This window comes from Carcharodon carcharias, chromosome 5 (assembly GCF_017639515.1).
Source record: "Carcharodon carcharias isolate sCarCar2 chromosome 5, sCarCar2.pri, whole genome shotgun sequence".
NCBI classification, from domain to species: Eukaryota; Metazoa; Chordata; class Chondrichthyes; order Lamniformes; family Lamnidae; genus Carcharodon; species Carcharodon carcharias.
Window position 1 is genome coordinate 19,433,253 of NC_054471.1, and position 16,571 is coordinate 19,449,823.

The 16,571-nt window shown below is 48.5% G+C and overlaps 1 protein-coding gene across 1 annotated transcript in view; it reads left to right on the plus strand.

The window, feature by feature from the left end:
- LOC121278118 (dynein heavy chain 8, axonemal-like) overlaps positions 1-16,571 on the plus strand; it is a 2,067,071-nt gene that overhangs the window by 2,040,000 nt on the left and 10,500 nt on the right. Inside the window, 1 exon segment of the mRNA XM_041188205.1 lies at positions 3,750-3,871. Within this exon segment, the coding sequence (XP_041044139.1) occupies positions 3,750-3,871 (122 nt within the window).

The window sequence follows — 16,571 nt, forward strand, 5'->3', positions numbered from 1 at the left end:
AGGGAGGGATGTGGGGCTGGAGGAGATTACAGAGATAGGGAGGGATGTGGGACTGGAGGAGATTACAGAGATAGGGAGGGATGTGGGACTGGAGGAGATTACAGAGATAGGGAGGGATGTGGGACTGGAGGAGATTACAGAGATAGGGAGGGATGTGGGGCTGGAGGAGATTACAGAGATAGGGAGGGATGTGGGGCTGGAGGAGATTACAGAGATAGGGAGGGATGTGGGACTGGGGGAGATTACAGAGATAGGGAGGGATGTGGGGCTGGAGGAGATTACAGAGATAGGGAGGAATGTGGGGCTGGAGGAGATTACAGAGATAGGGAGGGATGTGGGGCTGGAGGAGATTACAGAGATAGGGAGGGATGTGGGACTGGGGGAGATTACAGAGATAGGGAGGGATGTGGGACTGGAGGAGATTACAGAGATAGGGAGGGATGTGGGACTGGGGGAGATTACAGAGATAGGGAGGGATGTGGGACTGGAGGAGATTACAGAGATAGGGAGGGATGTGGGACTGGAGGAGATTACAGAGATAGGGAGGGATGTGGGACTGGGGGAGATTACAGAGATAGGGAGGGATGTGGGACTGGAGGAGATTACAGAGATAGGAAGGGATGTGGGACTGGGGGAGATTACAGAGATAGGGAGGGATGTGGGACTGGAGGAGATTACAGAGATAGGGAGGGATGTGGGACTGGGGGAGATTACAGAGATAGGGAGGGATGTGGGACTGGAGGAGATTACAGAGATAGGGAGGGATGTGGGACTGGAGGAGATTACAGAGATAGGGAGGGATGTGGGGCTGGAGGAGATTACAGAGATAGGGAGGGATGTGTGACTGGAGGAGATTACAGAGATAGGGAGGGATGTGGGGCTGGAGGAGATTACAGAGATAGGGAGGGATGTGGGACTGGGGGAGATTACAGAGATAGGGAGGGATGTGGGGCTGGAGGAGATTACAGAGATAGGGAGGGATGTGGGACTGGAGGAGATTACAGAGATAGGGAGGGATGTGGGACTGGAGGAGATTACAGAGATAGGGAGGGATGTGGGACTGGAGGAGATTACAGAGATAGGGAGGGATGTGTGACTGGAGGAGATTACAGAGATAGGGAGGGATGTGGGACTGGAGGAGATTACAGAGATAGGGAGGAATGTGGGACTGGAGGAGATTACAGAGATAGGGAGGGATGTGGGGCTGGAGGAGATTACAGAGATAGGGAGGGATGTGGGACTGGGGGAGATTACAGAGATAGGGAGGGATGTGGGACTGGAGGAGATTACAGAGATAGGGAGGGATGTGGGGCTGGAGGAGATTACAGAGATAGGGAGGGATGTGGGGCTGGAGGAGATTACAGAGATAGGGAGGGATGTGGGGCTGGAGGAGATTACAGAGATAGGGAGGGATGTGGGGCTGGAGGAGATTACAGAGATAGGGAGGAATGTGGGGCTGGGGGAGATTACAGAGATAGGGAGGGATGTGGGGCTGGAGGAGATTACAGAGATAGGGAGGGATGTGGGGCTGGAGGAGATTACAGAGATAGGGAGGGATGTGGGGCTGGAGGAGATTACAGAGATAGGGAGGGATGTGGGACTGGGGGAGATTACAGAGATAGGGAGGGATGTGGGACTGGAGGAGATTACAGAGATAGGGAGGGATGTGGGACTGGAGGAGATTACAGAGATAGGGAGGGATGTGGGACTGGAGGATATGGTGCCACATAAAAGGTAAGATAAGAGAGCACAAGATGTGAGGAGGTGGTGGCATAGTGGTATTGTCACTAGACTAGTATTCCGGAGACCCAGGGTAATGTTCTGGGGACCAGGGTTCAAATTGCACCATGGCAGATGGTGGGAAAGTCTGGAATTAAAAGCCTGATGATGACTGTGACACAACTGTTGCAATGCCCTTTAGGGAAGGAAATCTGCCATCCTTACCTGGTCTGGTCTACATGTGACTCCAGGCCCACAGCAATGTGGTTAACTCTTAAATGGCCTCTGAACAAGGGCAGTTAAGGATGGACAATAAATGCTGGCCTAGGCCAGCAACGACATCCATTGGCCATGAATGAATTAAAAAAAAGATAAGAGCTCATGGTTTGGGAGAGAGAATTGGCTAATGAACAGCAAGCAGAGAGTAGGACTAAATGGGTCATTTTCAGTTTGGCTAATTGTAGCCAGTGGGGTGCCACAGGGATCTCAACTACTTACAGTTCTATATTATTGATGTGGGTGAAGGGACAGAGAGTGTATTGTAGCCAAATATGCTGATGATACAAAGTTGGTAGGAAAGCACACTGTGCGGAGGACACAAAGATTTAGATAGGTTAAGTAAGTGGGTAAAAAATTGGCAGATGGAGTATAATGTGGGAAAATGTGAGGTTGTCCACTCTGGTAGGGAAAATAGAAAAGCAGAATATTATTTAAATGAAGAGACCACAAAATGCTGCAGTACAGAGGAATCTGGGTGTCCTTGTACATGAATCACAAAAAGTTAGAATTCAGGTTCATTCAAGTTCCCCTCCAAGTCACTCACCATCCTGACTTGGAAATATATTGCCATTCCTTCACTGTCACTGGGTCAAAATCCTGGAACTCCCTAACAGCACTGTGGGTGTACCTACACCACATGGACTGCAGCGGTTCAAGAAGGCAGGTCACCACCACCTTCCCAAGGGCAATTAGGGGTGGGCAATAAATGCTAGCCTAGCCAGTGATGCCCACATCCCATGAATGGACAAAGAAAGATACAGCAAGTACCAAGAAAGTCAAATGGAATGTTGGCCTTTATTGCAAAGGAGATGGAGTACAAAAGTCAGGAAGTTTTGCTACAATGGTACAGGACATTGATGAGACTGCACTTAGAGCACTATGTATAGTTTTTTGTCTCCCTATTTGAGTAGGGATGTACTTGAATTGGAGACAGCTCAGAGAAGGGTCACTTGGATGATTCCTGGGATAAAGGGACAGTCTTATGAGGAAATGTTCAGCAGGTTGGGCCGACACTCATTGGAGTTGAGAAGAATGAGAGGTGATGTTATTGAAACATAAGATTCTGAGGGGTCTTCACAGGCTACACGCTGAGAGAATGTTTCCCCTCGTGGGCGGATCTAGAACTGATCGGCATAATAAAAGTGAATGACAAAAAGTGCATGACGACAAAAATTAGAAAAATAAATGACATTTATGAGATCCAGAGACTGAGAGAATAGTTAAGGCTATTTGATTAAGTTGGAAAGGAGTAAGTATGAAATCCTGGTAAAGGAGAGCAGGTTCCTGTGGCCCAGGACTCTGGTGGAAGAAAAAAGCATGGGGCGATATGAGAAATACATATCATATACGCTAATAGTGTACCAATGGGGGTATTCACATCCACTCATTCCCTCCCTGAAGCTGTCGAAATCAATGTTAAGACCAGACTGCTGGAATATGCTAAGTTGAAAGTTGATTTGTTCCTTGAACCTGCAATGAGTTTCATAGGAACAGTGTAGGTGGGTAAGGACAGAGACAGATCTCCACAGCTGCCTCTAAATCCAGTGTAATGTGAAGACATTCAAAGCTAACCCAAAAGAGCTGGAATAAAATTGCCTTGATGCACTTTACCAGTTGCTTGTAATTGAAGAGAACTAACCAGTGACTAAGTTAGAATTGGTTTGCATTTTACTCACATTGCAAAGCAGAATTTATATTTATTATATTGCATAGAAATGCAATGAAATAAGCTGTGTTCATTCTGTACACAGGATTCCTAACTGCTATGAGACAGGAAGTAACACGTGCACATAAAGGCTGGGCGCTGGACAGTGTCACTCTACACAACGAAGTCACAAAACTGATGAAAGATGAGATTAAAATACCACCCCCGGTTTGTATACAGTAATTTGTGGCCTGTAGTTAGTTCCATGGTTGGGAAGTTAAATTTTGATTGCATGGAGAATAGTATAGCCTGAGCGTTCGGTACTATGCTATTAGTTTGTCTTAAGAGCATAATGCCAGAGGCAGTCAGTTATTGTCAGTCAGATAGTAGAGAAAAAATGTTATGCAACATAAAATTGACACTAAAAATATCTTACCTCCTCAGACTGCCTCACCTCAATTCACTGACCGTCACTTCTACCTGTAGGAATATTTTTCAAATGAGCAAAAAGCTCCAGATTCTCTCTCGAAGCCAAGTTACGTTTTACATAGGTTACCTACAGCTTAGGCTGTAGTTGGGTTAATGTGGCAGACAAGTGCTATTTTCATACTTGAACAATTCTGATTTTAAATTCAACTTAATTTTGAAACAGTTGCTGATTTTTTTCATATATAGAGTATCCCACTCTCTCATGCTCAAACCCAAGCATCAACTTGCTGCCTGAGCCATTTTCCTTTCATTCCACTATTCACTTTAATGCTCCCTCCAAAGTCTTGGCTCAGAGCAACAGAGCCAGCAGGAAGAGATCGAGTCAGCACTGAGAGTAAGTTTCTCGGGGATTTTGACATCTTGCTTTCCTGCTCCTGTGAGACACCTACGACTGACAGTAAATTGAGAGTTTCCTGTAGCAGTGCTGAAGCTCCGAACTTAGGGGAAATGTAGATTAGTGAAAATGTCACTGGACTTGTAATCCAGAGGCCCAGGCTAATGTTCTGAGGACAAGCGTTCAAATCCCACCATGGCAGCTGGTGGAATTTAAATTCAATTAATAATCTGGAATTGAAAAGCTAGTCTAAGTATTGGTAATTATGAAACCATTGTCAATAGTCCTAAAAACCCATCTGGCTCACTAATGTCCTTTAGGGAAGGAAATTTGTCATCCTTACCTGGTCTGGCCTACATGTGACTCCAGACCCACAGCAATGTAGTTGACTCTTAATTGCCCTCTGAAATAGCCTAGCAAGTCACTCAGTTCAAGGGCAATTAGGGATGGGCAACAAATGCTGGCCTTGCCAGTGACTCCCACATCTCATGAAAGAATACATTTTAAAAACTGTTGCTTGAGGTCTGTATTCCTTATTCTGCTGCTGCTGAATACTCCAGGAGTTGGATTTTCCTCCGGAGAACATTTCCTGCTGCAAATGGATCAGGCAGGGACTTCTACCCATTATCCCGTTCCTGAATCCATTTCCCTCAACCAGGGCTTTTACAAATGCAGGATGAGGTCCTGATGGATTCTGTGAGAGAGCAAACCTCAGTGACACTGCAGAGAACACCCATTACAGCAACCAAAGGAGCAGGTGACATCATTAAAGTGGGAAGACAATTTAAACGGTCCCTCATAAGTCATGGTGGCCTATATAGGACAGAAGAAAGGGGAAGGTGTAGATTATTAGACCTCTTCTTCCAACAATGTCATTATGAGGTTTTCCTGAGAACCGAGCAGGTACCATCAGCCCCCTTCTGATAGTAGCCCTTGCCCAATTTCATCTTGCATGCTGGTCATTTACATGTGTACAGAAAGCAGAATTCCCTGCTGTAAGAGAAGAATTTTCACAGGCCCATTGAAAAGCAACGTCCCAGAAATAGGCTTGTTTCCTTTTCCCACTGCTATAGTATAGGGGAGGAAAATGCAACCCTGGAGCAGGATTTTGAGATCCCACTGGGGCAGGAACAGAGACAGACGGGTGTTGAAAATAGCGCTGCTGTTCCCAACTGCCAGCAAATTTCATCAAAGAGGGAGAAGGCAGGACCCAAGAACCCAGCCAATTCCCAAATCAGTCCAATTAAGGTAGTTAAAGAGTTCGCTGGCCAGCCTGAAATTTTGGTGGGGCTGCAGATCCATTCCATTTCCTGCACTTTTATCACCACTTCTCCTCCCTCCCAAAACCACAATAAGGTTCTCCTTGTCCTCATCTTCTACCCCACCAGTGCCTATATTCAACTGATCATCCACCGCCATTTACACCACCTCCAGCGTCAAAAGCATCTTCCCCTGCTGTCCGCTTTCAGCATTCTGAATGTAGTGTTTCCCCCGTGACACCCTGGTCCACTCCTCAGTCACCCCTAACATTCCCTCCATTTGCTATGGTACCTTTCCATGCAACACCTGCCCTTTTACCTCCTCCCTTTTCACTGTCTAAGGCCCAAACACTCCTTCCAAGTGAAACAGTAAATTTGCACTTCTTTCAATGTAATATACTTATTCACAGCTCAAAATGTGGCCTCCTTTACGTTGGAGAGACCAAACGGAGACCAGGTAACTACTTTACAGAAAACCTATCCAGTCCACAAGCATTACCTTAAGCTCCCTGCCGCCTGTCATTTTAATTTTCTATCTTGCTCCCACTCTGACCTTTCTGCCCTTGGCCTGCTGCAATGTTCTATTTAAGGTCAGTGTAAGATCGAGGAACCGCACTCCATCTTTCTACTGTGAACTTCACAGTCTTCTGGACTCAATATGGAGTTCAACAATTTTACATTATAACCACTTTCCCAGTTTTTTGTGTTCTTTTTTAGCTGTTTCAGTTTTTACTCATTTCTTTCTTAGGACTGAATTTTTTGTGCCTGCTGGTGTCGGATGTGCTTGGCGGCGTGAGTGGACAATATGGCAAGAAGGCCACAAATCGGTTTCAGGACATTGTGAAACCAGTTTGCGATTATCCGCTCAGCCCATCGATGGCGGGCGCCGTTCCCCACCATTGGACGTCAGGAACCTCATTATAATACATCTGCATATCATTATAAGGCCAGCCCACTGGAATTAGCCCCCCCCCCCCACCGCTGGATCGTCTGCCCACATCGGCATGATTGCTGTAGGTGCAGAACACGTCTTGATAAGTGCGCCGTGCAGAAGTCACGACTTACCGCCAGGGCCTTGCTCACATCACGGACATCTGAGGAGCAGAAGATGCTGGAGCCTGACAGGAATGTCCAAGGCATGCTGGATGTATTTTCATGGACATGGCTCCGCTGTGAAGCAGCTCACGGAAGTTGGAAAGTCATCGTTGAGGGTCCACTCACAACGGATGATTATCAAGGAGGGGAGACGAAGGTCCAGCTGTATTTGGGAGAAGAAGATGTCCCAGGGGTTGGGAGAGAAAAGTCGAGATCAACTGGGAGAGAAGGAGGTATCAGGATGGAGTGAGGTTCTTGGGGGGGGGGGGGGGAAGAAGGTGTCAGGATGGGATGAGGTTGGGGGGAAGAATGAAGGTGTTGGGAGTTAGGTTGGGAGGGGGAGGGAGTATAGGGGAAGGAGGGGGAACAGGGGAGAAGACAACAACTGGGGAGGTAATTGTAAGGCGGGGGAAGGAGCGTGGAGAGGGGAGGGAGGCTAATGGGAAGAAGGAGTGTGAAGAAGGGAGGGAGTAAGGCTGGAGGAAGAAATAAGGGCATCTGAAGGAGTCAGGTGAATGTGCAAGGGAGAGCTCTGATGAATCCATTATTGCCTGCGGGGGAGTGAACTGAGGGTGGGTGGGATACGAGGGAATGGTGAGAATAACCGAGTGCAGAGCAAGGCAGTAGGGTGGGAAAGTGAAAGTTCAATGTTAGCGGTAGAAGGGACATCGAGAGTGGTTGGTGGGGACTTGGAGGCAGACACAGACCCTGGGGGTGGGAAGGAGGAGGTCGCGGAGGTGAATGTGCTTGGAGTTGGGATTCTCAGGAAGGAAGGGAACATGCACGTTCACCTGGACATACCCGAAAGAAATGGGTTGTGGCTGTCAGGTCATGGAGGGGAGGTGGAAGGTGATGCAGGGGGGCCAGTAGTGATGGGGGAAAGGAAATTGGTAACTGGGGGAGGGGAAAAGACAGGGCAGCATACAAAAAGCTGAATCACGACCATGTTGGCTGAATCGAAAGTGAAATGACAGTTGTGGTGGGTGAGATCAGGTGCTGCATGGGAGTGTGATCATTGGGTGGGTGGAGATGCAGCTCAGCTCAGATGGACAACTGAATGCAAACCCCAGCAGGCAGCATTGAAAATGCTGAAGGATCTGGGCTGGAAGCACTGAGAGGTGTGCGCACAGCTGGACTTTAAATATGGTGCCCAATATGATGAAACAGCGAGGTGATGTCTTGGTGAGCCAGCGATTGAGAGCCCTCCTGCCATGGGAAGGGCATGTTTGCTAAGAATGCATAATTAACGCGGTGGGTTTGGGTTGACATGGTGTGAGAAGCCGCCATCATGGCCGGAAGGTAAAACATCGTTTTTCCTGGCCGCTCCCACACCGAATGCAAATCTGGGATGATTCTGCCCTTAATTCCTGTACTTTTAATTTGGATGGTTGCTATCCTACCGTTCACACCTCATCTGGACACATATCTTGATTCTTTACTTTTTCCACAGCCTCCTTTCTTCATTGGACTGGAAACATTCTGTTGTAGAAAATTTTCCTGAAGGCACTTTAGGGCCTGAGTTTCACGCTTGGCGTGCGCACCAAGTTAGTGGGCCCAGAAGTGGACACATAATCCACTCCCGGGCGGGATTGTGTTTCCAATGCAATTTCACACTGGGTGGCCAGTTAAGGGTTGCCCAGTGTGAAACACATCTGCTCAATGGTCAGAAGGGCCGGGCGGGGACAGGAGCCTGTCAGGCACTGGGTCTGATGACGACCCAGTGGGGGATTTAAATGCAACAGAGACAGCTCCCTAAAGGATGCCAGGGGACACACCAAGTGGGAGGGCAAGTCCTGAGGGCACTCGCTACCCCTGTTCTCGGATTAGTGCCTGGAAATCCTCGTGGAAGAGGTCAGTGCCAGGCAGGACATCCTCATCCATAGGGATGGCAAAAGGAGGCCATCGCACCTGACCAAGGAAGCATGGGCAGAGGTGGTAGCCCAGGTCAGTGGCCATGATGTGAGGCGTACATGGGTGCAGTGCCGATAAAGGTTCAACACTCTGCTGCCAAGGGTGAGTACCAAGTTGGCATGGATCTGTGTGAGGAAGCGGCCATCCCCCCGTGGTGCTCAGGGCTGCAAGAGTTTGAGTGCCAACTGACACTGACGTCGGCACCAGCCAGGGCGGTGAGCTCTGGCTGCTTGGCCTGATTGCTGGGCGGGTCGAGGGCCATGACTCGGATGTGCCCTGCAAGGTGTTCCTCAGGTGGGGTTGACCAGGCTGCAATAGCACTGCAGGTAGAGAATGGACTAATCAATGCTCCTCTGCCATTTCAGAAGAAGAGAAGCCATAACACCATTGAGAGGTCAAGGACAGGAAGAGGCCCCCAAACCTGCTCATATTGATGCGGAATGAGATGCCAAGGAATGAGGAGGATGCCTCAGAGATGGCGTGCCTGTGCCAGTCTGTACCAGCGGTTGTGGAGAGTGCATTGCACAGAAGTGAGTGTGTCGGAGTGTGTGAACGTTTTTGTGTTGTCTCATCTGTAATGGAAACCTCAAACCTGGTGTCCCAATTGTTCATTGAAAGATGATGGCACCTAGCATGCACAGTGACAGTGTGATGAATAATACTTCTGACATCGTTTTTCTCCCCTAGAATCGCCATCCAACAAACGATTGCAGGACCCCAGTGAGTACCAGCGCAGATACCAGCACCTCAATAGGCATCAGATCGTCGGCTACAACGTTGGTGCATCGTGGTGAGGGCACGGCACACTCACATGAGGAGCAGGCAGAAGCAGAGGACTGCTGGACACCAGGACCATGCTGAGTCCGAGGCAGATGACAAGCCTCATAGAGGCAGAAAATACTGTATGTCCAGCGGGATGCGCAAGAGGATCTGGCAAAGATTCCTGAGGGCCTGTGCGCCATGATCTCCGTTATGGAGGAGTCCATGCGGAACTAAAGCACAGTGTAGACCCTGATCACCAAGCGCACTGCCTCCTTCATTGAGAGAGTGGCAATTCTCATGGAGAGGCAGCTCCAGGGACAGAATGAGGGGTTCTTGGAGTTGCCCTCACACAGCTGCGCAGTGTCCGTTTGGGAGATGGATGAGGCATTCAGTATCTCTGCTAGGCGCCCATCTATCAATGGCAAGCAGGGTGGTCCAGACTGACCACACATTGGTGCACGAGCTTCTTGTCATCTCTGCAGGCTCCTCTCAGGGCGCTCTGGGTAATAGCAGCAGCTCCTCCAATCCCCCTGACAGTGACCATGGCATTTGATGAGGCTGCGGCAACTGGGGAGATGCCAGCCATGGCACTGGCTGCTCCCTTCCAGGGGGAGCCAGCACAGGCTCCACTGGCCAGAGGACATCCATCAAGGTCATCAAGGCCAACAAGACAGCAGAGTCAGCAGGCTGCCTCCAATGCTGCAACCAGTAAGGGGAACTGGGGGAGGGGGGAACGCAGTGCAACAAGACGCAGCGCTCACAAACCTAAGTTTAAGGTACCATGAGCACAAGAGGGACTTTTCACAGGTGACCTTCTGTTTGCCATGTTTTGTTAATTTGTTTACTCCTGTGACCATTAACACCTTATAGTACATTCATTTGATGTGAGTGCCAACATTGTATAAATTTTGCTTTTGTGTTAATGGCCTGAGTATGTTTCACTTGTTTTGTAAATGCAGGATACGCCAGTATCTCATGCTGGGCGTGAGTGGCTCTAAACTTTATTGTACAGGCACTGAGTGCACTTTAGAATGGGTCATTTCAAACATTAGTTAAGGAGGTGGCAGCCCTGGCATGAGATGAAATCAATGCCTTGGCAGCCTAGCTAAAGAATCATTGAATCAAGGCATTCCTGGTATCCCTGCCTCCCTGAAGGTTCCAGAGGTCTGCCTACTCATCCTCACCATGTTCTTCCCTGGGCTCCTCTTCTGATCCACCACTGGGATCATCATCTCTGGCCTGTGGAGCTGCCTCAAGATCCTCGTCCTCCAGTGGGTCCCCCCTTGCCAGCGCCAGATTGTGGAGGGCGCAGCATGTAACCACTATCAGTGACACCCGCTCTGTGGGGTATTGTAGTGCTCCCCCTGAATGGTCCAGGCATCAGAAGCGCATCTTCAAAAGACCCATGGTCCTCTCTATCACCGCCCTTTTGGATGCATGAATCTATTATAACGCTGCTCTGCCTCTATTCCTGCGTGGCAGAGAGGCTCATAAGCCACCTTTTCAATGGATAGCCCTTGTCACCCAGCAGTTATCCATCCAGCCGGGCTGGAGCACTGAAGAGCCTCAGCACCTGGGAGTGTCTGAGGATGTACGCGTCATGGGAGCTGCCAGGGTACCATGCACAGACTTGCAAAACCTGCATCCTGTGGTCACACACACCGTCTGCACGCCCATGGAGTGGAAACCCTTCCTGTTGACGAAGGCACCCGACTGACCCGCTGGTGCCTTACTGGCCACGTGTGTGCAGTTGATTGAATCCTGGACATGGGGAAGCCAACAATCATTGCAAAGCCTCTGGCTTTCTCAGTCTGGCTGGCCTCATCCATACGGGAATGAATAAATGTCATGACCCACTTGAACGGAGCTTCTGTCACCAGCTTGACGCAGCTATGGACAGCTGATTGGGAGCCTCCACAAAGATCTCCCACAGACCCCTGGAAAGAGCCAAAGACGTAGAAGTTGAGGGCAACAGTGACCTTCAGCGCCACTGCCATGGGGTGTCCACCTACACAGTTGGGGATGATCTCAGGCCCAATCATCTGACAGATGGAGGTCACAGTCTCCCTGGAGAGAGGGAGCCTCCTTTGATATTGCACCTCAGATATATTGAGGTGGCTGCCTTGCTGCCTGTAAACCCTGGCAGCAGGATAGTGGCATCTTCTACAGCCCCTTCCAACTTGGACTGCTAGCTGGCCCTGCGCCCCTTGTGCCTGCGCCTCTCCTTCCACAGGTCACTCCCCTGGACACTGCCTAGGGAGTCCTGGCCTCCTCTCCCTTTTGCCCCTCTCTTCCTCCTCAGAGGAGGTACAGCAGTGGAGTAGACAATCCCCATTACCAGAGAAACAGAAACTGTCTGGTTACAGGAAGGGTCCACGTGGTATAAATCCTCCGGGGGCCTTGGAGACACCAGTGAGTTCTGAAATGAAGGCTAGCAATGCAAAGATTGAAGCTCAAAACAGAGATAATGCTATCAAATTTCAGGAAGCAACCAGCAGCAACTATCTCTTAAACTCCTCACTCTTCACAATGGCAATGCTCCAGATCCTTTATCTCCTGCCCTTGGATGAAGTTTCATTAAAAACAGGCTGCCTGTGAAATCGAAAACGAGCGCGAAATCGCATGGGCATTTTATAATCGTGGATGATAGGGTTTTTAGTGGCCTTCATTGGCCCTTTAATTGTCAGCAGGTGAGACTCACATGCGCGCCCACCAATCTCAATGTTGCTCACTTGGATGATGACATCGGGACGCACACCCCATGTCACGTGCGTTTGGGTTGGGCACAGACCCAACCGATAAACATAAAATTTTGGCCTAGGAATTCTTGCCCTTCTTTGCCCTTTAAACTACCACTTTCCCAGTCTATAGTCTCAAAATTAAAGTTCCCCCATTATAGCATTCTTGCACTTCTCTGTAATTTCCTTGCAAATTTGTTCCCCTACATCTTTCCGATTTGTTGATGGCCTATAGACTATATTGAGCAAAGTAATTGTACCTTTTTTGTTCCTGATCTCTATTCAAATAGATTCCACCTGTTCAACAGCCCAAGCCTGAAAGTTGTCCTAATCTTGGAGCAAAAGAAGGAAGGCAATTTGTATATTAGCTTTTGTTCCAAAGGGATGGGAGTATATATCTGAAGAAGTCTCACAGCCACTATCAAGGCCATTGATGAGGCCAAACCTGGAGCATTAAAACTGCAAATCTGCAGTTTTGGCCACCTTACCCAAGGAAGGACATAGTTACCCTAGAAGAATTGCAACACAAGTTTACTGAACTGGTACCTGGGATGAGGAGATTGTATATGAGGAGGTTGAGTCATCTGGGCATTTATTCCCTGGGGTTTAGAAGAATGACAGGTGATATAATTGAAACATATAAGGTGCTGATAAAGGATTTCTTGGGGCTGGGGAAGCTAGAGCATGGGGTTACAGCCTCAGTACAAGTGATCAACCATTTAAGTTTCTGCAAAAAAGCTCTTCATCTTACACTTGTCAGGACAATTCGCAAGAAAATACCAACATCAGAGGAAACAACTTATTTGCGGCACTACCACTGTGTTAGATGGGATAGATTTTGAACAGATCTAGCAACTCAAGACTGGGCATCCCTGAGATGCTGTGGGCCATCAGCAGCAGAATTGTACTCAAACTCAATCTGTAACCTCATGGCCTGGTATATCTCCCACTCTACCATTACCATCAAGCCAGGGGATCAACCTTGGTTCAGTGAAGAGTGCAGGAGGGCATGCCAGGAGCAGCACCTAAAAATGAGGTGTCAACCTGCTATAAAACAGGGCTAATTGTGTGCCAAACAGCATAAGCAGCAAGTGATAGACAGAGCTAAGCTTTGCAGTCCCACAACAAATGGATCAGATCTAAGCTCTGCAGTCCTGCCATATCCAGTTGTGAATGGTGGGGGACAATGGAACAACTCACTGGAGGAGAAAGCTCCACAAATACCCCCATGCTCAATGATGGAAGAGTCCAGCACATCAGTGCAAAAGATAAGGCTGAAGCATTTGCTACAATCTTCAGCCAAAAGTGCCTAGTGGATGATCCAGCTCGGCCTCCTCCGGAGGTCCCCAGCATCACAGTTGCCAGTCTCCAGCCAATTCGATTCACTCCACGTGATTTCAAGAAACAGCTGAAGGCACTGGATACTGCAAAGGCTATGGGTCTTGACAATATTCCGGCAATAGTACTGAAGACTTGTGCTCCAGAACTTGCTGCGTCCCCTAGCCAAGCTGTTCCAGTACAGCTACAACACTGGCATCTACCAGTCTACGGAAGGCCCATCAGTCTACTCTTCATCATCAGTAAAATAATGGAAGGGGTCATCAACAGTGCTATCAAACGGCACTTGCTTATCAATAATCTGCTCACTGATGCCCAGTTTGGGTTTCACCAGGGCCACTCAGCTCCTGACTACATTACAGTCTCGATTCAAATATGGACAAAAGAGTTGAATTCCCGAGGTGAGGTGAGTGACTGCCCTTGACATCAAGGCCGCATTTGACCAAGTGTGGCATCAAGAAGCCCTAGCAAAACTGGAGTCAATGGGTATCGGGGGAAAGCTCTCCACTGGCTGGAGTCATACCTAGCACAAAGGAAGATGGTTGTGGTTGTTGGAGGTCAGTCATCTCAGCTCCAGGACATCGCTGCAGGAGTTCCTCAGGGCAGTGTCCTCGGCCCAACCATCTTCAGCTGCTTCATCAATGACCTTCCTTCCATCATAAGATCAGAAGTGGGGATGTTTGCACAATGTTCAGCACCATCCACGACTCCTCACATTCATGTCCAAATGCAGCAAGACCTGGACAATATCCAGGCCTGGGCTGACAAGTGGCAAGTAACATTCACACCACACAAGTGCCAGGCAATGACCATCTCCAACAAGAGAGAATCTAACCATCGCCCCTTGATGTTCAATGGCATTACCATCACTGAATCCCCCACTGTCAACATCTTGGAGGGGGTCACCATTGACCAGAAACTGACTGGACTAACCATATAAATACTGTGGCTACAAGAGCAGATCTGAGACTAGGAATCCTGTGGTGAGTAATTCACCTCTCGACTCCCTAAAGCCTGTTCACCATCTACAAGGCACAAATCAGGAGTGTGATGGAATACTCCCCACTTGCCTGGATGAGTGCACCTCCCACAACACTCAAGAAGCTTGACACCATCCAGAACAAAGCAGCCCAGTTGATTGGCACCACATCCACAAACATTCACTCCCTCCACCACCGACACACAGTAGCAGCAGTGTGTACCATCTACAAGATGCACTGCAGGAATCCACCAAGGCTCCTTAGGTAGCACCTTCCAAACCCACAACCACTACCATCTAGAAGGATAAGGACAGTAAATAGTTGGGAACACCACCACCTAGACTTTCCTCTCTAAGCCACACCACCCTGACTTGGAAATATATCACAGTTCCTTCACTGTCGCTGAGTCAAAATCATGGAACACCGTCCCTAACAGCACTGTGGATGTACCTACACCACATGGACTGCAGCGATGCAAGAGGGCAGCTCACCACCACCTTCTCAAGGGCAACTAGCGATGGGCAATAAATGCTGGCCCAGCCAGCGAAGCCCACATCCCGTGAATAAATTTTAAAAAACATATTTGTACTATATGAGAAGAGTGTGCTGATTGTTTGGCAAGTGAACTCCGATTGGTAGGGGCGTTGCCATGAAGAATGCACAGCTAACTGCCAAGCATTGTTAGAAATTTAAACCAGGCAGCTTGACTCTTGATTAGTCAAGACACTGCCCTGGGGAATGAGCCAGTGAATGGCTGTCACTTATTTTGTTTAGATGAAACGGGCGCAATGTGCGTACATGTTCTCCCTATCTGAAAAGAACAGGACCCTGTGTATTAATATATGTAGCTTCCAGTACACACAAATGTGTCATACTGTGAGCGCAACTGACAATCTTAATTTGCTTGTCAGTGTAATTTTTAGCACACTGAGGATTATTTAGCAATGTTGTCTAATCGCAGAATCACATCTAATGTTAGACACTGTGTTTTGAGTTTTGCAAGCACAGTCTGTACTTTGTCGGTTGTGAACAGTGGCTGGGACATGCTGTTTCATATGATCCGCCAGTCTTTGGGACGTACGGCCTATATACCCAGCATCACACTGGCACTGAAATTCATACACCACATTACTCATTTGTGTGATAGGCAGACTGTCTTTTTGGCTTGATGGCAGCATCCTGTTAGTGGTGAATACCACTCGTGTTGCTACTGCATAGTAGCAGTGTGAAACAGCTAGCTTCACCTGTTGCTCAAATTTTTAGATACCTTTCCCTTCCAGGGTAATCTGAGGTAGACTGGGCACTTTTCCGGGCCGAAAGTGAAGGTCTTCGGCCCGTTCATGAATTCGCGTGATACACAGTGTGAAATGATCTGATCAGGGTAGCTATTATCCTGCAGGATGTCTTTGATGCTCCCTATTTCAGTATAAAGTTTGCAAGGTGAGAAGATGGCTCGGGCCCCATTTACAAGGCTGCCGATAAGACCAAACTTATAGCATGTGGAGCTGTAAGAGTCCCAACATATATACTGACCAGTGAAGGTCGGCTTGTGGCAGACGGTGGTAGAGAACACCCTGGCAGGTTTCTCAACTAGTGCATCAAGGAAGGAGAGTTCATTTGACTTCTCCATTTCAAAGGTGAATTTGAGCTCAGGATGGAGCCCATTAAGACATGGAAGAAAATTATTACATGCAGCTGTGGATTTAAATATAGCAAACGTATCATCCACATGTTGGGCGGAATCATCCCAGAATGACACTAAGTGCATTAGCAGGCAGGGAAGCCGGCTCTGGCCCTGCCGGCTGCAATAGCAGGTTCTGGTACTGACCCAATCCCCCCTCATTCATAATGCATTCCTGTGAAACCTGGTGGGAAGCCTCCAGTTCATCAGCCCTGATGTAACCTCACTGCTTCCTCAATGCGGGGGCCAAATTTAATGGGGACAGCACACACACTTCACAATGCTTACAGCGCATGAGCATTCTACTAAAGACAAACAAGAGTGCTGCCCCCAGAGTTAGT